Genomic DNA, 21,454 nt, shown 5'->3' with positions numbered 1-21,454 from the left:
TCTCTCCGGCTTTATTCCCTCCTGCCGCCCCTCCTCCAGCCAACCAGGTCATTTTGTTCGGCCTGCAAACAAGGGGTCGTGACAATTGTGAACGCTGCTAGCTGATGCCTGTCCACAGAGGGGGGAACAACAAGTAATATCGCTTTGTGAATCCAAAATATCTTCAAATAAGGAATTGCGAATTTGCCTTCGTCTTAAACTCCTGGTTGCCATGGTTTCCGCAATGCCCTTGGCAATACTGGGTATGCAAGATGCAAACAAAATCCTCATGGAAATGATCTTGTTGTACACGGGGGCTGGCTATGCTTCTTCCTGGGAATATTACCAAAAAAACTGAGGTCGAGGGTGTGGGGAATCTGGATGAGGATGCATATGAGTCTTTAATGTACTCACATGATGAGATTATCGTGCCTATTTTAAAAGCCACCCCCCCCCCCACTTTTCTAGAATCTCGTAATTGATTTGATATTCAAAGCAGCGACGCAGGGTTTTTTTGGCCTCGGATCCGCAGAGCGCAGCCAGAAGCTCCGCGGCGACCCCAGATAGCCCGCCGCCTCTCCCTCTCGCCAATGCTTTTCAAGACAAATGAAGCACACACACTCTTACCTCTCCCATTGCTTTCTGTCTCCTCCTCTCTCCCTGCTAATCTATCTTTCTCTCTCCCTCTTGATGCTGACGTTTAACTGCTCTCTGTTTCCCACTCCCCTCCCTCAGCATTGCTGTTGCTGCTGTGGCTGATAGTTGTGTGACACAGGCTCCAGAGAAGCCAGAGTCCCCCACAAGGAAAGTAGAGGCACCTGACCCCAGTCTGTCCCCCGCTGAACCCTGTCCTCCCGGATCCTCTATTCTGTTGCCTGCATGCAATGGTGGCTTGCAAGTGACTTACTTGAGCACGCCTCTGTGAGCGCTGAGAGCGGTCGGGCGACACGATTCACTCTCCAGACATTCGCACTGGACTTGACACATGAAAAGAAATGTCCACGGTTCTTTTGACAACGCCTGACAAATGGAGATGTGTGAAGTGAAATTCTCAAAAGTCTCCATTTGTTGCGTGACCAAGAAAATAATAAATTTAGCTCGATAAACTAGTATGAATGAGAATCATACTCCATGAAAAGAGTGCCAAGATGAATCCAACTCAATTAAGTCTTCAGATCAAATATCCAGCTCCACTCAGAGTTTATCAGATCGGGTGGAGCGTGGACAGAACAGAAACCCTTTTTTGACTTTTGGGATTGAACAAAAAGAGTGCATATCAAATTGCCATTCAGAGGGAAATCAGTAAGCGTATTGCGTCTTTGATTCCGATAAGCTGAATCTCATTGATGATGTGAGTGGACCACATTGTGCAACCTCCCTCCTCCTCCTTCGCCTCTTGCTCTTTTCACTCCCTTTCGTGTACGTGATTGTCGTCAACTACGCATGACAAGAGTTTTAGTCGTGTCAGTGCCTTGTAACTGTTGTCTTTGCTCCATCCCCACCCAATCCCCCCCTACTCGTAGCTCGGCATGTAGCGAGATGTGATTTAAAGCTCCAGATAAATATCTGTGTCCATCTTCCTGTGGCATGGCGTCAAAACATGTTTGGTGTTTTATGAAGAAACTGTTTACTTTAAATGTCTTATGCCATTGCAGAAAAGTTGCGGGGCAAATGTGTGGGGGTTTTGTGTAAACGGAGAGCACCGCTGCGAGAGATTCATAGTTGTATACGAGTGTCAGGGTAGAGGGGAACCATTTAGCCAGACGGTTTAATTCTGCATGTTGATGAGCCTGTTAATCATGCCTGGCCGTTTGATATAATGCTTGGCTGCACCGCCGGTCACGCCTCGGTTTGCCCTCTCAAAGCAGCACATGATGTGACTCGAAATTGGTCATTCCTAATAAATCACCAGCCCTTCAGAGGCTGCACTGGCACAATAGTCGGCTGATTATCAAAATAGATGGGGCATTGTCAAAAGCTATGTTCTTGGAATAATGTGTTCATCGCTTTGTCTTTTGCCCGAGTGTGATGAATGACCTCGAAAAAACGCTGTAAAAGCATTGCCAATTGTGGCGCCCCCCCCTTCCCTGGCACACATGGATTCACCCGTGAGTGTTCCTGACGTGCAACTGGTGTTCACACATTTGCAAATTCATCGCCGGCATGAATCACTTCCAACTTCCTCGGCGCCCATTTAATCCAACATCTAAAAAAAAATCACATGCAGAATGCTAAAGGTGGGGTGGGGTTGGGTGAGGGTGTGGGGTAGAGAGAGAGGAGGAGGCATTATGAGCGGGTTGTCATTGCCACCAAACAGCATCAACTCTCTTTTCTCAATGTAGGTGCACATTCTGCCACCTTAGGGGCTGGAAGAGGTCTCCTAAGGGTGAACTGTAGCGCCATGGTGATTTTTGGACATTTAAAATTATTAATAGACTCTCCAGTGAAGTCAAAGTGAAGAAATGGGATTGCTGAAGTCAGAACAATATATCATTAGCGCAATTTAAAGGATGACAGTGGGAGATGCAATTGGTTGCGGTATTATTTGTACTTATACACTTTCATTTATGAAGCGGTCACATTGATGTGTGTGGAGACCTTTTTAAAATGTGATAAATGGTTATTTATTGTTGGACACTTAGCTTTAAGCTGTAACCTAAGTAGGACTGTCTTTCTTGTCTTTGTGAGTCACTCACCATGGACGTGCTGTCCCGGTTGTGAATTTGAATCATTCACTGTTGTTGTTTATGAGTACAAATATATCCTGGTGTTTCTCTGTACAGAATGTTATAGATGCAGTGCAACTGTCTAGAACCTTGATGTCTATGTTCTTTTGTGTAGCAGTGTATGTAATCTAGCATCAATACCTGAGGTGTTGGAAAAGGTTTGGATACTGGTCGTGTGTGTGCGTGTGCGTGTGTGTGTGTGTGTGTGCGCGTGTGTTTGATTGTAAAGTTACATGTTCTGAAAAGCTAAAACCCTTCCTCCAGTAACAGAAATAATTTTTGATAAACTTATCAAAGAACAAAAACAGAAGTCATTTTGTTTTATTCTTGTTTTGTTCTTTCTTCTCTTGTGAGAAAAGGAAAAAGAAAAAAAGGAAAAAGCTGAGTTCGGCGGGGTAATTGTTGTCCGCCTTTCGAGAAGATCGGAGCGAGACAAAGCATGAAAGTAATTTACTCCTAAAGATCAAATCACATTTATCCCATCTTGCAATTAAAAGTATCATTAGCATTTAAATTGCCAAATAAGATTGCCATCAACAGAAATCAATGAGAGCACAGAGGATCAGCTAGAACACTTCACATTATTTTCCAACGAGCCCGGCTGTGGTCATCCTGCATATTTTTAATCCAAATGCTTCTGGGGATGCGACACTTCACTTTCTTTCACACGCAGCGGACGGCAAGAATGTTTTTGCTCACTGTCGCAACGCCGCAGCTCAAAATAAGGCCTCGTAGTTGCAGAGGCTCCTAATAGAAAGGTCACTTTTGTGTGAGTGCATTGTAAAAGTAGTATGATTTGCTGTAAATCTTCCCTCATAGATTACATTTTCTCAGTTTAAGGATTAGTTACGTTTTCGCCACAATATCCCTCCTTTACATCTCCTTTTATGCTGCCCTGAGCCTTTTGCGGTGAACAGAGCGAGGAGGAGCGAGGTCTTCAAGGATGTCTGAGTAAGAAACAGTGCAAACTCGAATGTAGCTTATGGTCCCCTGTCCCGGTGCTCACTGCGCTCCCCACAGGCGCGTGGTGCTTGTCAGCTTTCATTAGAGTCTGTGTCAACGCCCACAAGCTGCCTGCATGATATATATATATGTATATATAATTTACCTCCATACCAATTTTTGAAAAGGAAAGGTGTCGTTTAATTATTTAGCCAGAGTGAAGAAAAATGCATTCACCTGCAAAGAACACGTTCCCTGAGTGACTCTCAGATGACACGACAAAGCTTTTTCTGATGAATTATTCAAACAGTAAAAATTGCACCATTTCAATCTATCTGCATTTGGTCCACCGCCTGCATTTGAGTGTATTCTTTATACCTGGAATCTCAAATTACAGCAATAGACTGTGTGTTAGAAGTAGTGACTGTGACGTCACACATTGGTTTGTGGACTATGGTTTGAAACCTCGACCTCGGCATTTTGGCCATCGCCATCTTTTGACAGCCGCTGTCTTGTTTCTGTGCAACCAGAAGTGAGTCGAGAGGGTCAAGTCATATCGAGTCAGGAATAGAGTCATTTTTGCATAGACTTCTTTAAAATGTTACTTATTTTTGTCACCAAAGGAGTTGCCTCCTGATGGCCATTAGGACGGATGCAAATTTGATGCACTTCCAAGACTGGTAAGTTTCCCCTTAATTGTAGCTCTGATTGCTACATGCTAGTTCTACGCTAGGTCTGAGTATGGAGAAGTGGCAGAACAAGCACACATGTACAGTATATCTGTATATGCATACTAAAGTGGCGTAATAATTTAGTACTGTGTGATTGGAGATTTGTTTTTCCACAATGCACTGCACAGGAAGTGTAGGAGCTGCTCATAGCTGAAAAAAGAGAAGAAATTAGAGAATGTTCACACAGGTTCAGGAACATCTTGACAACAAATGTTATAATAAATCTTTAGTACAAATGGCCTAGGATCTGTTTTTCACAGTTGTATCCATCAGTTATAATTCTCACCTCTCTGCTGAGAGCTGAGATGTGGCGACAAAACAAAACAGTAAATATCAGATGGGGCAAGAAACACAAGCAGAAAGATAATCAATCACACAGGGGTTGAGAAAACTGTGACGAAGAGGATCTGTCCGGTCTACAAATGTATCACAGTTTATTGACTTCCTGGCTCACAGAGAGCACACACAATATTATGGGTGATTCCACTTCCAGCACTACCTCCTTATGGTTTTGATAATCTGGCCTGATTGTTGATTTAAAAAATAAAATGAAGTCTGATCACCAGACCGATTGTTACTTTGACACATGGTACAGATCTCACGAGTTACTTTGATGAGCTCATCAGTGTCAAAACTCAGAACAAAAGAATAAGATAACCCCAGTTGAAGATGTCAGCATGTCATATTTGCATGAAAGAAAAAAAGGAACAGAACTTGTGAATGGAGTTACAGGATGATCTCCAGAAGCACAAAAACAGAGTATGACATCTTCAAGCATTTTGCGTTCTCTTTGTGTTGTTGTTGTGGTTTTCTTCTCTTGTTACGTCCTTCCAGTGACGGACACCAACGTACATTAATGTCCTGCCTCCTATTAAAAACAGTGTGTTGACGAGTAGTCTGGAGTATAAGAGGAATCGGAGCACAGCTCGAGTAGCTGAACACACAGAGTGTTTGTCTTGGCCCGTTCTGTATGTTTGTGCGCTCGGCACAGACGCCGCTTCATTGAAGGCCGATGGCGCTTTTCATTCTGTTTTAGTGGCAGTGTGTCGAGTGATGGCGTGTGCACTGACGGATTCACGTCGGATCAAATGTAAGTTGCAAAAAACAGCAGGATCTGAATGCAAATGTTGCATCAGATATAAATACGGCACGATGAGTAATTCCAGCAAGAAGATGCGGCACACTGTATGCAATCTTGGCTAATACTGCATTTCTTTTTAATAAAATGGCTATTAGGTCGGAGCATGAGCTTTTGGTAGAAACAGGGCAGGCAGAGTGCATTTCTTGAAAGCAGATGATTTTGTCGGCTGTCAGCTTTTTTTCCTTCATCGTTCTCACCTGTATCAGAATCCAGTGAATCAAAAGCAACGGATTCAATTATTTTCTAAAGAGCAAACCGCTGCTCCATAGGACTCGTAATTATCTGTCTGGAGGGAAAATGGATGCCTCTCCTCGGAAAAGGCTCGGCGAGGGAGGGTGCTGCCTCTGTGCTGCAGGGTGCCACATGATTATGGCAGTGGCACGGCAGCCCTGTCTGGGTTACGGACCGGAAATAATGAGCGTGAAAAAGAGAGTTAAGGGGTGCACTCATGCACACATTTTCTGCACATTAAAACGCCGACTTGGCCTTGCGGAAAGGTCATGTTATTCAATAAGGACGTGAACCAGTGCGAATGGGATAGGCGGGAGGAGGGAGGATATAATACGTGTCGGTACACAGCTCAGTGTCTGTGCTCCACTTCATTATCTTTGATCACTCCTGATATCGAGTGGGACAGATGACATCTGACTGCCAGCGTGTCTCAGTGAGTCTGAGTGAAGGGTTGTCTTTGTCCCGCTTTCCGTAGCAACACACCCTCCGCTTCCTTGTTTGAGATAATTATCCATTTCGACATCGAAGCGTTTCAATCACGGCTGTCCGTCCTGCTCACAATTAAGTTTCCCTTTTTATTAACACGTGTCGGTGTGGCATCCATCTCTGGTCGAGACGTCATTGTCGATTTGGAGGAAAAGAGTTCTTACTCGCCCCGTTAATGGCAACAAGCTAACAAGTTCAGGAGTTTGGTTGTCGAGGTTTGTTCTTCCCCAGGTGTGTCAGCAGAAAGGGTGGGGTGAGCGCCTCGAGGGTGTGGGGGGTGTGAGAGGGTGGGTGGGGTGGGGGTAGAGGGTGTGTCAGTGCCAGAGATCCAGGGGAAGGTTGGTAGTGTGGAGCCACCTGCTGAGCTCCCTGAGTCGCAGCACCAGGGTTGCGACCGGTCAAACAAACGTCTACACACAGCGGGCAGGGTGTCGAGATTAGGCTCGATCTACCCTGAGGGACTTGACTCACACATGCCCTTCTCCATCCCCATCTCCTCACCTCAGTGTCCAATTACAGCCCACTCTCATTAGCACAGTGTCTCTCCAGCGAGAGCCTTTGAAAGGGCAGGGGGAAAGGCTGCTGCCGCCGCAACAAAGCCGCCAGCACCAGATCTGTCAAAATCCGAGGAGAGAGTGGAAAAAGGCAAGTGCAGGCAGGACTTCTCATTATAGAGTGCTGTGAAAGGTGAGGGACGGGAAGAGTGGCGATCCACGTCTGTGCTGAGTGTCATGTTATCTTTTCACTCTCTTAACAGGACCGACCTCCCACCCGCCCACAATCCGGCCCCGCCTCCACCCAAAAAGAAGAACAGCGACATGAAGGGACACTTGACATCCGATGACATCCAGGTAAGACTTCCTCCTCCTCTTCCTCCTCCTCTTCCTCCTTTTCTATTATCCATAGCCCCCTCTGGCTAATCTGAAACACAAGGTCTGAAAAATGTTTTCCCTTTCAAATCTCAGACACTTTTTTGGAGTGAAACTTTGCCAATTCAAACACAAGCAATCACTAGAGGGATAGAAAGATAACAACATACTCTCGTATATCACGTTGGTGTTCGAAAGGTATTCATAGGAATCTAGTGAAATGCCAGTTAAATGACAGAGGCTCTTTTTTAAATATGTTGTACGGTACTTATCGTCACAAAAAAAAGATGGCGCTTGTCACAGAGTCCCTTCAACAATCCTGGAAGCATGCAGTTCAATTAGCTCAGAGTGCTCCAATATCTAAATATAAGAAGGCCCCTTGCATGAGTGAAGCCAGTTACATTTAATGTAATTACCCAACTAACAGTAATTAATGTATCCCTTGATAAGCAAAGTAATGGTACGTGGGTCATCTTTGACACATAAATACTGACCTCACACTGCAGAATAAATACCTTGTTGGTTGTTCTGCATTGGACACCGTGTGCAGCGGGCAGTATTTATGTCAGCCCGCGTGGTTCCTATTGCAAATGCAGCATATGTCTGGAATAAGACATGATCACTTCACAGACTATATTGTTAATTCATTCTGTTGTATTTTGTTGTTGTTGTGTGATTATAGTTTTAGTCAGAGATAAACAGAAATACCAACAGCTGGTGGATTAGTGAGCAGAATCTACTCATATAAAAGTGTTCCCAGATCACTGATCCGGGGCAAAGCCCCTCGTCGCCGCCGCAAAGACCTGTGTTCAATCCCCTGCAGTGCTTGGATGCACAGACATGCAGAGGATGAGGCAATTGCATGAACAATGCACCTGTTACGTCCACCTGCTGAAGTTCATTCCTGGGGGCTTAAGTGAAGCAGGGAACACTGTCGCCACATCCCAAAGTCCACAGTGTGTTCCCACCGGAATAAGGAATAAGAAAGCATCTGCACTTAATATGCTCACATTTGTGAGCATGCTGGCAACAATTCTAATTAATTGTGGAAGGTGAGGTTGAGTCAACTCTGGGAACCCCTCTTAACCTTTTGATAACCACACGATTTTTTTGGTTTTATGAGAAGTATTTAAATCTTGCTCCAATTGATCGAAATGTCATTATAAAGTCTCAGTTTATTTCCCTTTGCATGGCCTACATATTAAATAATCCCCTGTTACACTCAAGTTGATTTATTCTTCACTGCAAATAAGAATATTAATAAATATTACTTTTCTATAAACCACAGAATAAATACGTTGCATGAGTTTATCAGACCATACTATTTAGTGTGCCAGATAAAGTTAGAGTGTGTCCAAATACATACTGTGTCAAATGCAGCAAGTCAAAATGCGGGTGCTCCTGCAACCAGTCGCATTTGCAGAATTTAAGACAGCATGCTTGTCTGGCTTTACCGAGTTACGACCGTGCGCCACCACAGTGCCAGCTTAACCTGACATGTGTCTCTTGAATTGGGTCAGGAACAATTTCCAATTCCATCTCTCGAAGTTTGAAATATCAATTCAATGTTCGCACCAACTTGGGCTCCGGGTCGGTGCGATCAACAGATTTTATGGGAACCATAATCTTTTGTCAAGCTTGCATGGGAATTTAAATAGCACAGAATCAGTGCCATGCAAGTTATTTCCCAGGTGTTGTACAATGTACCAGGTTCCTTGCTGTAGTTTTGTCCACATAACAAACAAACATCCGCAGAGGCTGTCAGACCTTTTGTCAAAAACTGTGGTACAAAATAATGGACGGTTCAAAATTGTAGGGATAAAAAGGGTTATTATGACTGCCATGGCAAATGTTGTGTATTCAAAAAACCCTGGGTGCTGTAAACAAAGAAAATGTCCGGAGTCGAAAAGTTCTAATAAAAAGTATTAAATCAAAAGTATTAGCAATAGTTGATCATAAATAATAACAGTTCAGATGCAGAGTATAAATTCTCGGCCGAGGACTTCTAGGGCTTTGCAATACACAGACCACTCTTGGCTAATCCAATTGCAGTTCACTGTCTCTTGCTTCACCTAAAAAGTGTCTCAGTTTCATCAGATAGTTCATTTGATATCTCCCGGGCGTCCCGGCCCCAGGGTAGATATTCACTTCTCATTGGTTTCACTGTCCAGGTAACACCTTGTCCCTATCCGCTCATTGGCCGAGCCGTCTGTCTGTCGGTGGACTGGCATATCCACATGATGTCATCACTCCGGTGTAGCACGTCGTGACACAGCAACGGCTGCACCTTCCGGATTCATTCGACATCAGCTGTTGAGGGATAATCTGAGCGACGTCTTTAAATCATAAACCAGAAATTGCATTTGTCCCTTCAGCTCCACGAGTTCCTGCCCCCAAAAACCTGTCATTCTTCTCGATAAGCTGCTTTTTTCAAAAACACTAATTGGTTATCATAAGTACAAATCAATTTTCTCACTTTTTTTGTGGACACCAGTTACCAGGCCAGTTTTCATCCATCTCTCAAGAAAGTAGCTATATTTCCTAATAAATCATTATCTGTTTGTATAATAAATTATCATTCGTTTAAGATGAATAAATAGCAATCACAGGAGACCGACTCCACGGCGATTTAATTTATCATTTATTCCTGAAGATGTGGGCGGCACGGTGGCTCAGTGGTTAGCACTGTCGCCTCACAGCAAGAAGGCCCTGCGTTCGAATCCCGGTCGCTCCAAGTCCTTTCTGTGTGGAGTTTGCATGTTCTCCTCGTGCCTGCGTGGGTTTACTCCGGGTCCTCCGGTTTCCCCCACCATCATAAAGACATGCACCGCATCGTATGGATGTGAATGAATGTTGGTGGTGGTCGGACGGGCCGTAGGCGCTGATTGGCTGCCACGCTTCCGTCAGTCTGCCCCAGGGCAGCTGTGGCTACTGATGTAGCTTACCACCACCGGTATGACTGTGTGTGTGTATGATTACTGGACTCTGGACTCTGTAAAGCGACTTCGGGTGACTTGAGAGAAGCGCTATAAAAAATAAATGATTATTATTATTATTAGATCAATTATTAACTCATTAAATTTACCAAAAAAAAGACTCAATATGCTTCCCTTCCTGTTCTCTGCTATGTGTGTTATTGCAGCCTTCAGTTCAAAACACTCCGAACAGCGATGAAAACCCAATTCTGGGAAGTTTGGATTACCAATAAAGAGCCTCACAGACACAGACAGGTAATGGGGTAATGCGGTATATCCTATTGTTGAAATTGGACTCTGAGACAGTTGGATATAGCGGCTATATTTCAGGATGTGTTGCTATGGTGACCAGGCTGGCCTGGGGAAATTGGCAGTGTCTTGGTTTCATCATTGCCCGATGCACAGAGCTAAAAAATGCCGGCGCAACCAAAGTATCCACATCTGTGCTCGCTACACCACAACAGTCGGTGTCCGTAGACTTGGGGAGCCACACACGCATCCAGGAGGCCGATGTCTTTATGCCTCAAAATGCTCAACCCAGCCAATTGCATGAGTGATGGCGCTAATAATGGAAAAGCTCAACCTAGTGTATATTGACTGAAATTCTGGCTCTTTCTGAATGTTGGCTAATTGGGATCGAATTAGAAAGCCTTTTAAGCCATCAATTTCCACGTTGCAGAGGTGCGGAGGGGAAACACATTGTTCCAAACCTATTGAATCTGACATTTATCGCCTTGATAACTTCATTGTTCCGGCGAACTTTGATTTCCTTCATTAACTTGAATTGTGCAATTTGCGGCGTGAAACTTTGCATTGTGATTATGAAGGCTCAATTAAGAATATGCTGCACGGAAAATGTTAAACCAGCAACTTGTGGAGAGAAAACTATGAAGGAGCACTCTCCTACACCAACCCCCCCCCCCCCCCACCGCTGCTCGATATGTTTCTCCCATTATGCTGCAGAAAACCTTACATCTGCACCTTGATTATTATCACAGTGAGATCTTTAGATATTGTGTTTCTTTGCTGAATACAAGTCTTTTATTACCTTGCCTCTTTCAAAAAGCAATCATTGTGTTGCAAAAATGTGTGTCATCGTAGGGTAACGCTGTGTTTTATTTAGGCATACATAAACTACATAGTACATACAGCTTAGCTCTCGTCTAACGCTAGTTTCCAGCAACATTTTGCCTTCTAAAACTCCTATCAACAATGTAAGAATAATATCATGAGCTGCTGGATGGATAGACATTCATATTACACAAATATACAATAACCCCTTTATTATGACATTCAAATAGTCCATTAGATTATGTGTCAACATGATTGTGGCAGCTGTCTCCAATTTGGCCTCGGCTGCTGGCTGGTTGGCAATCAGTCAGCAGCCGATGCTGCTGATATAAAAGGGCAGCAGAGCTGGAGGTTGAGAGGGAAGTGAGCAGGCGCGTCGTTGTGCGGTCTGCTGTGTGTTGCGTGTGGTAAATAAAATATGTTACCGAACGGAACCTCTTCGTTGGTGTCGGCTGATCCTTGGAGGCTTTGGGGGAGACCCACGGCTGACGGCCAGGGAATCGTCACAATGATCTTATCGTGTATTATATTACCATGTTTAAACATTATCCTCGACAAATCTGATGTTGTACATAGTTGACTTTGGATGACATGTTTGCTTTGAAGTCACAAGAGTTTTCAAGATGTAAAAAATTCAACATTAATGCGTCTTTTATAAGCATATTAATTAGAGAGCCCGTAACACACATTTAACACATTAAGGGTCTTATTAAATGTAAAACTATCTGCAGTCCAGTTTTTAAATCCTCAAAAACTGAGCAGATATTCCTATGGAATATGACAAAGCCGCACAGTTGCAGAAAAGCTCCATTCAAAAGTGTCTCTGCTTGTGGATGTCACAATTCCCAAAGCATTACACCACTAAAGGAAACCTGCTAACTAAACTAGGGTTTCCCATCAAGACCGGGCATCCAGTTTGTGATTGCAGTTAAAATATACAGTTCACATGTGTTTTGGTGTCCTTGTATAAAAAAAAAAATAGAAGATATTATTTCACATTAACACATACTAATATGAAAAGGTGGTTTCAAGGTGCTTTGACTGTATATTGACACCCTGTGTTTGCCACGCTGTAATTAATCTGCAGCGTATCTGTTTTGTCTCGCATGTCACCTTCATGTCTGAATTGAATTCCCTGTGTTTCTTTCCCTTGGTGGCTGTGCAGCACAGCGAGCTCCTGCAGCCTCACAATTCTGCCCCACTATTTCTGAAGTTTGTGCCTTACCTTTTGTGTAATATGGAAGCAATTAATTTAGCAAAATAATTGTTGATGCTCATGTAGAGTTCAGTGGAGCGACTTAAGTTCAAACTGATGTCAACCTCCTTGTTCGTTGTCAGATTTCACATCTCGTTTCTGCTGGTGGAAAAACAAATACTCTTCTGGTGCTGGGAATATTGTAGCTCTGATGTAAAGTGTGTGTGCAGGAAAGGTGGTTGTATTCAGCGTTGGGCTAATAGAAAAGCAATTAGCCTCCCTAAAGCAAATTGAACCTTGCTGAGGATTGTAAAGCAGCCGCAGCTTCAACGAGTTGACCTGCCTGCTTTGTGGGAGTCTTGCTGAGCTCTCTGTGTTTCCCATAGGTGGTTCATCTCGATAAGGACGAGGAAATGCAGAAGCTTCCTCTTCAGCCTCCTTATTACGACATAGCGCCCTCCGAGTCCACCCCCTTCACTGATAAGCCGGTGAGTAGCGATGGGTTCAAAGAAGCTTCTCCATGAAGGGGTCACCCATAGCCCCCGCCTTGTGGGCCAGTGGTAATTGCTGGTGAAAAGGTGTGCTTTTATGCTTGCAGGTGTTTTAATACATTGATGAGCAAAAGTAGTGCGGTCATCCTTCCTGAATGCCACTGAGGATCTCCCACATAGCTTATTGTCTGGTGTTGCTGATCAGTAAACCCAGTGGGTGCTTTGACTAAGCTCATCTCAGAATGTGTATGAGATGAACCTGGGCCTGTCAACAACCTCTGTATTCTGTATTGGCTCAACCTTCCGAATAACACTTTGCAAAAACATTGTCGCGTCCAAGTCTTCAAATGTTTTGTGCTATTATCAGAATTTATCATGAAAAGACCCACAAAAAAAAACATGACCAAGTACAGTTTTGTATGTGTTCCCCTCATTATTGACCAAGAGCTAGCATCGTCGTGCTGCTTAAAGTAAATACCCCCCAAATATCCTTCTCGTTCAACAGCATAAGCTATAAACTACATTGTTTTTAACAGGTGGCAACCTGTGATTCGGGAAAGTTGAGCCAATACCCTAACTTGCATTCTTTCTAATGGCCATCACAGGGTGACTCCTCTTGTTCCAACAATAAATCTGATTGTAAAGAAGTCAATGCACAAATGACCCTAATTTTCACTTTATGTATGTCTTCTTAAACTTAGCATTACAATACAAAGCAGGTTATGGCGAACTCAAGGTTTCAAAATGGGTGTCCACAAACAAAAGGGTGACATCCCTGTGTCCATTTATTAAATACTGTATATGGATTGTAAACTATATAGTTGTGACCTACATGAAAGATTTACTGTATGCCTTCAATAACCCATCAGCTTAGAGCTGAGATTCACGACAACACATTGTTGGTTTTGGTCTTGGGATTTGTTAACGATAAGAAAATAAAGACTCACCATTCTTTTGCTTTTAAGTTTATGATCTTAGGTTCTGTCAGTTTTACAAATAAACACGCGATCAGAGGAGGCAAATGAATGTTTCGTCAATTGAATTTACAAGGCAGCCTGGCTGTTCAGGCTTTTAAGTTGAATTACATGGTGTAACAGGACCACGTCCGTTACCCGTGGGTTTCCCCCCCCAGCACCAAAGATCAGCCCGGAACCACGAGGTTTGGTTGGAAGCTATGCTTTTATTCAGCAGCGCGCACACACACCGAGCAGACCGCAACACTATGCCTCTGCTCACTCCCCTGCTCCACTGAGGGCTTTTATGCGCGTGGCCTCGGCTGCTGACTGATTGCAAATCACCAGCAGCCGAGGCCAAATTAGCGACAGCTGCCACACTCCCCACCACCAGATTTAGGCCGGGGCTTCATCCGGCCTAACCTACTCCCCCTCCCCCCCCTGAGAGCTTGGGCGGAGGAGGGGGCTCTGGGGGACCGGGCTCAGGACGTGGGGGCTCTGGGGGACCGGGCTCAGGACGTGGGGGCTCTGGGGTCGACAGGGAGCTGAAGCCCGCCGGGACGGGGTACGGGCCGCTGGGGCCGGCCGGGATGGAGACGGAGATGGGGTAGCTGGCGCCGCCGCCGGGGCCCGGGGATCTGGGGTCGGCCTTCCACCGACGGGTGCTGGGGCTCGGAAGCTCCGACAGCTCCTGGACCTCGGGGGTCGGCAGCTCGGAGGTCGGCAGGTCCCGGAGGTCGGCAGCTCCGACTGGTACTGGGGCTCCGACGGGTCCTGGACCTCGGAGGCCGGCTGCTCCAACGGCTCCTGGACCTCGGGGGTCGGCAGCTCCGATGGGTCCTGGGGCTCCGAGGTCGGCTGCTCCAACGGCTCCTGAACCTCGGGGTCGGCAGCTCGGAGGTCGGCAGCTCCGACTGGTACTGGGGCTCGGAGGTCGGCTGCTCCAACGGCTCCTGGACCTCGGGGTTTGGCAGCTCCGACGGGTCCTGGACCTCGGGGGTCGGCAGCTCCGATGGCTCCCGGGCCTCGGGGGTCGGCTGCGGCGACGGGTCACGGGGAACGGGAGTCTGCCACAGCGCCGGCGGGTTTTGGAGGGTCTTGAGAAACAGGCGGTTCTCCTCCGCCTGTGCCCGCCCCATCTCTTCAATTCAGGCCAGTATCTGGCCCAAGCTGCTCATCAGCTCCTCCTCTGGTTTCCAAGGCTCCATCCCTTCCAGGTGCTGGGTTTCCGGGGGCCCCACGTTGGGCTCCAGTGTAACAGGACCACGTCCGTTACCCGTGGGTTTCCCCCCCCAGCACCAAAGATCAGCCCGGAACCACGAGACTTGGTTGGAAGACATACTTTCATTCAGCAGCGCGCACACACACACCGAGCAGACCGCAACACTATGCCTCTGCTCCACTGAGGGCTTTTATGCGCGTGGCCTCGGCTGCTGACTGATTGCAAATCACCAGCAGCCGAGGCCAAATTAGCGACAGCTGCCACACATGGTTTTTGTTATAGTATATGATTGCCATTGCAGTGAATGGTGCGTTTCATAGATGTCTTTATTGCTGCATGGTCGGTTGAATTGCTGTCTGGTGTGTTTAGTAAAAGTTTGTTATCTTCAAGGAACTGCAGTTAACATCATCCGAGCAACAACATTTTGCAGGGATAATTCAATTACTATTAAGGTTTGTCCGCCTGACAATTTTATTTGTATTTTCTGTGTATTATTCAAGGATATTAAACTATCATCTTTGAATCAATACTCAAAAGAGCTGGAAGTTAAATTCTGATAGTTATTTGAGATAGAAAACAATTTATTTTGATTTTCTTTTCTCTGATAATATTAAACCTAAATTGAAGTTTAGGGCTGCACTTAAGATGAACAGAGTATTAGTGAGGTGTTCCAAACACTATTTGTGACTGCTGAGAGTTACTAATGATGATTCACGAAGGGCAAAACACTATCTGCCAATTTTGAATTGCGATGTGGCTGTAGTTTTCCCCCTGATTGCACTCTGGTCAGAACACATTTTCCAGATATTTAAATATCACGCAAGTGCAGGATGTGAGTGATGGAAAAAAATTAATATGCAACAGTGGAAAGATTGCATAGTAGATTTTGTAGAAATTATTTAAATTCTGTAAAAGCTGCAGTTATTTCTATGTAATTCTTTCTCAGATGGAAATAAGGTACACAATAAATACATTACAATGCACTTTGTATGCGAATAAATGTGTCAGTGAGTGTCTAAATGCATCAGTTTTTAGATTTGTATTGAGTGTCTTTGAGTGTCCTTTCTACAGCAGAAGACACACATCTGGGAGGTATTTTTGGAAATGGATAAACAGCGCTGAAATCTGTTATTGTCATTTATTGATTACCCCATTAAGATCATTTACTCAACCTTCCACTAGGAAAATTGCTTTTTGAGTGAAGCAGTCGCTCAATCATCTGTATTTGTTACCAGTGGTCTGATGCTGATTCAGTGAAGGTCTTTGCCTCTGTTTACATCAGTGATTCTCAACTGGTGACCCGTTATTAGTGGATCGCGGGCCTTTGAACATAAAAAAATAGAATAATTATTTTTAATTTTTTTCATCCTGTGATTTTATTTTGAAGGGACTTTTTTATTCAGCGAAGTGTCGGTTTATTTGCCGGCTCGTCCCTCCATGTTTTCAGCAGCGTGTGCCAGGTTGGATCAAACCATCCTGATATGGGGGAGAATTTGGGTTTTTAGGATAGTTAATTTAAACATCCTACTGAATATAAAATGTAGCTTCTCCCATTAGAAATTCCTCCAGACTCAGTATGTCAGTGTTACACCTCAGGTTGAATTGAGTGATACTTAATTTTCTGTAAAGCACAATGTTTTTCAGTATTTACCTACTGATGAGGTAATAACAAGAAAACTTAATTTTGTATATATGAATCCTTTTGAAGTGCACTTTTTTATGTGATTTATTTTGTATTGCACTTTTTATTTAATTTATTTTGAATTTGTGGAAAAGCTGCTACTCAAGACAGTGACCTTTTTAGTAAATTGTTTGTCATAGATTCAGTGAGTGTGATTCCTCAGTTAAAGTTCGGTAATTTGAGTCTTTTATACTATTTCTTAGTTGTTGGACTTTTTTGTTTGTGCAAAAAAGCTGTTGAGGTTGTTTAAAAATGGCTGAAGATTCTTAATTGTTTTGTATGTTGTAATACCTCGTGTCCTGAAGTTGCACTTTTTGTTTTTTGATAAAAATGCAACTTTTATAGAAATAGTTCGCTCTCTAGCATCGCCACCAGCTGGTCGTTTTGATTCATCATTAAGCTTGTGTACGTATTCTGTCTCCATACTATCTCAGGTTCAAACTGCACCGTATTTTCATTAAATACATTTGAGAATGTTCTGCGATTTGGGTCACGGCTTGTCATTAAGGGGAGATGGTGGGTCCCAGAGCCAGACCAGTTGAGAACCACAGGTTTACATGCACGCTGATACTCCAGTTTATTAAGCAACCTTTCCAGCATCTGAGAAACGGCTATCGCATCAAAGTAAGGCAGCAAGCACCCAAATTACCCACTCCCGACTCGGGGAGGTAGTGCAGAAAAATAACAATACAGGACTCTTTCGAGGCCCTGTATTGGAATGGGTACATTTAACTGTGCTTGCGGTGTTGTGTAAATACATCCATGTGCAGCAAAATAACTGTGATTACAGCCACAATCAGTGTACTAATTGAGTGAACAGAACACAAAATTATACAGTTATTAAAGTTATTTCTGAAGTATCTATCATAATCCAACCATTAGAGTTAAAATATAGTTCCACTGTTTTGTTTTGTTTGATTACAGTGATTATTTGTGTTTAAAGCTGGTTTTCATACCCAATGGACTCCAACTGTGTTATTTCTGAGAAATGCGCACATGAGCAACAGAATCATAAAAACGTATCTGAAATAAACAGTGTTACTGAAGAGAAGCATCTTTCTGTTACACATGCAAGCACTTGTATTAAACGGTTTTCTGGAACTCCGATCAATTTGTGCATGTAACCAAAGTCTGAGTCCTTTCTCATCTCTAACCTTTTTATTTATGGTCTTGTATTAATTTGACTTTTCTGTCTGACGTATCCATCTGTCTGTTGGCTTGTCACATTAAGTCTTAATCTGACATTTTATGTATGTATTCCATGCTTTCACATTTGCTTTCCTCTTTTAACACAACTGCTTACAAGCTTTCGTTCTCTCTATCCGTCTTTCTCATCCCTTCTCTCTCCTGTTTTTGGCTGCCTCACTCTTCACACACCTTTCGCCTCTCTTGTCTCCAGAACTCTGGCCACAAGGACTGCGATGTCCAGTATGCAGAGCTGGATACTGCAGCTTTGGCCTCTACTCCCAGCCCACGAAGCTCTGCTCACACTGGCCCTGGGGACCTTGTCGAGTATGCAACCATCCAGCCTAGCTCATACGAGCGCATGCCATTATAGGCCTTTCCCCTCAGACTTTGGCCTCAAGGTACACAGACTGATGCACCCCTTCCCTTCGTCGATCCCCTTTCTCCCACACACTGTCCTACCTTCATATGCTCCACATGGTTCCCTTGTCTCCCTTCCTCTGCCGTCTTTTGAATTCCCCGTCGTTGCTCTGCAGAGTCTGATTGAGGCGGAGGTATTTTCAGGTTCTACAACATAAACTCAATGATAACTGAATCTAGCTGGCCCATTACTGTAAGCCATAGATGAGCTTTAGTATTTAAAAAAAATGACATGTAAAAAACCGTCATCAGGCAACACATCGTTTTAAAAAGGCAACACGTCGTTTTAAAAAAGCAACAACCTTTTCGTGCAGCAATCTGCTGAGATCGTGTAAACATTCCCCACTAATGCCAATGATACAGCACATTTAGCTGCATGAGTCTTTTGAATCTTGGAGGCATGCGCTCTCCGTACAGTCGCATTTATCGACAGTGCTTTCGTTGTGTTCAAGATGTATGTTATGCTCCTTCTTAAAGACAATGAGGATGCATAATATTGAAGGTATCTCATGTAAAATATTCATTCCCCGAACAGTCACAAACAAAATGTCGTTCTTAAGTGATTATGCCACACTTGACAACCTTGATTAGTGCAAATGTGTTGCCAAGTAGAGCCCTCATTTACAAGACGCTGCTCTGATGCCTCATCTGAAGGAGCGCATTCCATCCATCACACACTAACACAGTCTCCTGACCAACTTTAAATTATCTTTACAGACATACAGGAATGTGGGATGCAATAAGGCTTAAATTATCATTTTGCTCCTGCTTGGAGTGGTTTATATGGCAATACAATATTGGAACGTCTCGGACGTAATGGCACTGATGACACGGAGACGGGAAGACGTTATTAACCCTTACTTTATTGGGCATCCACCAACATAGACAGTCCGCTCCTCTCAGCAGGCCAACCACCCCTAACTCCCGTTTTCCAACAGGTTAACCCCGCCTCCCCTATGCTCCGCCAATCACGGGCACACCCCCTCGACCAGCATGCACAATTCCACACCGTGATTGACAGCCACTTTACAGGGTCGCTACAATATGTAAGGCAGGTGATTCAGGGGGCCTTCTTGAAGCAATTGCTGAGACATGCTGAGGCAAATCCATATATCATTGTTCACAAAGCCTCCAAAGTCAAATCTGTATACGTTATTGCCCACAACGCCTTAAAGAGTCTGGAATGAGTTGTTTGTCTTTTTAAAAATCAGAGAGTGGGATTCACCGTTGAGTTTAGAAAAGACTGAATAACCCATTGTTGCCCTTGGTCATCTTGAGCTGAGATACTGTCTGAATGTTGACCAGCTTTGTTGCCAGGCATCACGGGATGCATGTCAGTAAACGTGTGCATCAACCCAGCAACTCAGTGAAGCTTCACACGAATAGAAACAAGAGACAATAGACCAGGGAGTCCAGCTCTCTCTGGACAAAGAGCCTGGTTGCCAGGAGACAGCTTGCATCTTACTGAGTTTTAATTATTTGCTTTGTGTTGATTGCTCGACCCTTTGTGACAACAATCATGAATTAGCAATGCCTCACTGTAGCCTACCATTATAGACTCATACGTAACAGGGAATGCAAATACTAATTATTTGACATGCATGGTAAACAATGATGACATCGTTTGTTGTCGACAAGCTTTTCTTTCCCATCTTATGAAAAGTATGTATACTTATTTCTTTTCCCACTCACTGTCTGGTAAAAAGAAAAGAAGATATTACGTTTTTGTACACCACAGTAGCGCACAAAGAGAGAGAGCAACTGAATTACACTGCTATATCTTTACATAATAACTAGTTATTTTAATTCAATCAAATATATATATATATATATATATATAGTGTCGTTGTGTACCTAGAAAAGTGCTATAGAAGTCTAAATTATTATTATTATTATTTATAGAAAGACGAAAGTAAAAAAAAAAAAAAAACTAATGTCATACAGTATATATCATGAAATAATATATATTTGCAGTCGACAGGTGCACAGTGATTGAAGAGTTTATGCTCGAGCAATTTAGAGTCTTCTGGGTGGAGACAGGCCAGGAAAAGCTCGATGGGAAGTAGCCAATCAGCTGAAGTATAGTGGCAAATGCATGAAGCAGTGTGGCACATTATGAGAAGCAATGACAGCTGAAATAGAGTCCACGGAGTATATTGTGAAGTAAGAAGATAATATCATGTTTGTCTATTTAGTGAACTCAGGTTTGCTTGAATAAGCTTGCATATTTTATTATGCATTTTTTCGAACTTTATCGAAATAATAAAATCTCCAAGACAAAAACATGGAAAAGACTTAAAGTTGTTTTCTCTAGAGCCTGGGCTGGATTATTACGTTTATAGATTTTTTAAGTTTCCATATTGGTAAATATTTTAACACAGAAGTGGATGGTATCATAAGGATGGCAGCCTTGTTGAAAAGAGCTCTCATATACAGGACTGTCTCAGAAAATTAGAATATTGTGATGAAGTTCTTTATTTTCTGTAATGCAATTAAAAAAACAAAAATGTCATGCATTCTGGATTCATTACAAATCAACTGAAATATTGCAAGCCTTTTATTCTGATTTATTGCTGATTATGGCTTACAGCTTAAGAAAACTCAAATATCCTATCTCTAAATATTAGAATATCATGAAAAAGTATACTAGTAGGGTATTAAACAAATCACTTGAATTGTCTAATTAACTCGAAACACCTGCAAGGGTTTCCTGAGCCTTGACAAACACTCAGCTGTTATAAATCTTTTTTTTTACTTGGTCTGAGGAAATATTAAAATTTTATGAGATAGGATTTTAGAGTTTTCTTAAGCTGTAAGCCATAATCAGCAATATTAAAAGAATAAAAGGCTTGCAATATTTCAGTTGATTTGTAATGAATCCAGAATGCATGACATTTTTGTTTTTTTAATTGCATTACAGAAAATAAAGAACTTTATCACAATATTCTAATTTTCTGAGACAGTCCTGTATATATATATATATATTTAATGTGACTGTCTCCCTTTCTTATATGGATTGTATAATATTGTTAATGTTAATATGGTACGAGTATATTTGAAAAAATGGTACTGCACCAATGATATCCGTAACTCTGCCATGCAAATTAGCAGTTTTAACTATTATTGTATACAGAGTTATCATATGAAAAAGATCTG

The 21,454-nt window shown here is 43.2% G+C and overlaps 1 protein-coding gene across 4 annotated transcripts in view; it reads left to right on the top strand.

Moving 5' to 3' along the window:
• nectin1b (nectin cell adhesion molecule 1b) overlaps positions 1-21,454 on the top strand; it is a 145,595-nt gene that overhangs the window by 116,612 nt on the left and 7,529 nt on the right. The window contains exons 7-10 of one of the 4 annotated variants that reach the window (XM_056440482.1): positions 715-785; positions 6,996-7,087; positions 12,733-12,834; positions 18,093-18,279. In XM_056440482.1, the coding sequence (XP_056296457.1) occupies positions 715-785; positions 6,996-7,087; positions 12,733-12,834; positions 18,093-18,251 (424 nt within the window). In that variant the 3' untranslated portion in view covers positions 18,252-18,279. Of the gene's footprint in view, positions 1-714; positions 786-6,993; positions 7,088-12,732; positions 12,835-18,092; positions 18,280-21,454 lie in introns of all 4 variants that reach the window. The other 3 variants (XM_056440480.1, XM_056440484.1, XM_056440481.1) reach the window with 3 other exon arrangements.

This window comes from Pseudoliparis swirei, chromosome 20 (genome assembly GCF_029220125.1).
Source record: "Pseudoliparis swirei isolate HS2019 ecotype Mariana Trench chromosome 20, NWPU_hadal_v1, whole genome shotgun sequence".
Lineage (NCBI taxonomy): Eukaryota > Metazoa > Chordata > Actinopteri > Perciformes > Liparidae > Pseudoliparis > Pseudoliparis swirei.
This window is presented reverse-complemented; position numbering and strand designations above follow the sequence as displayed.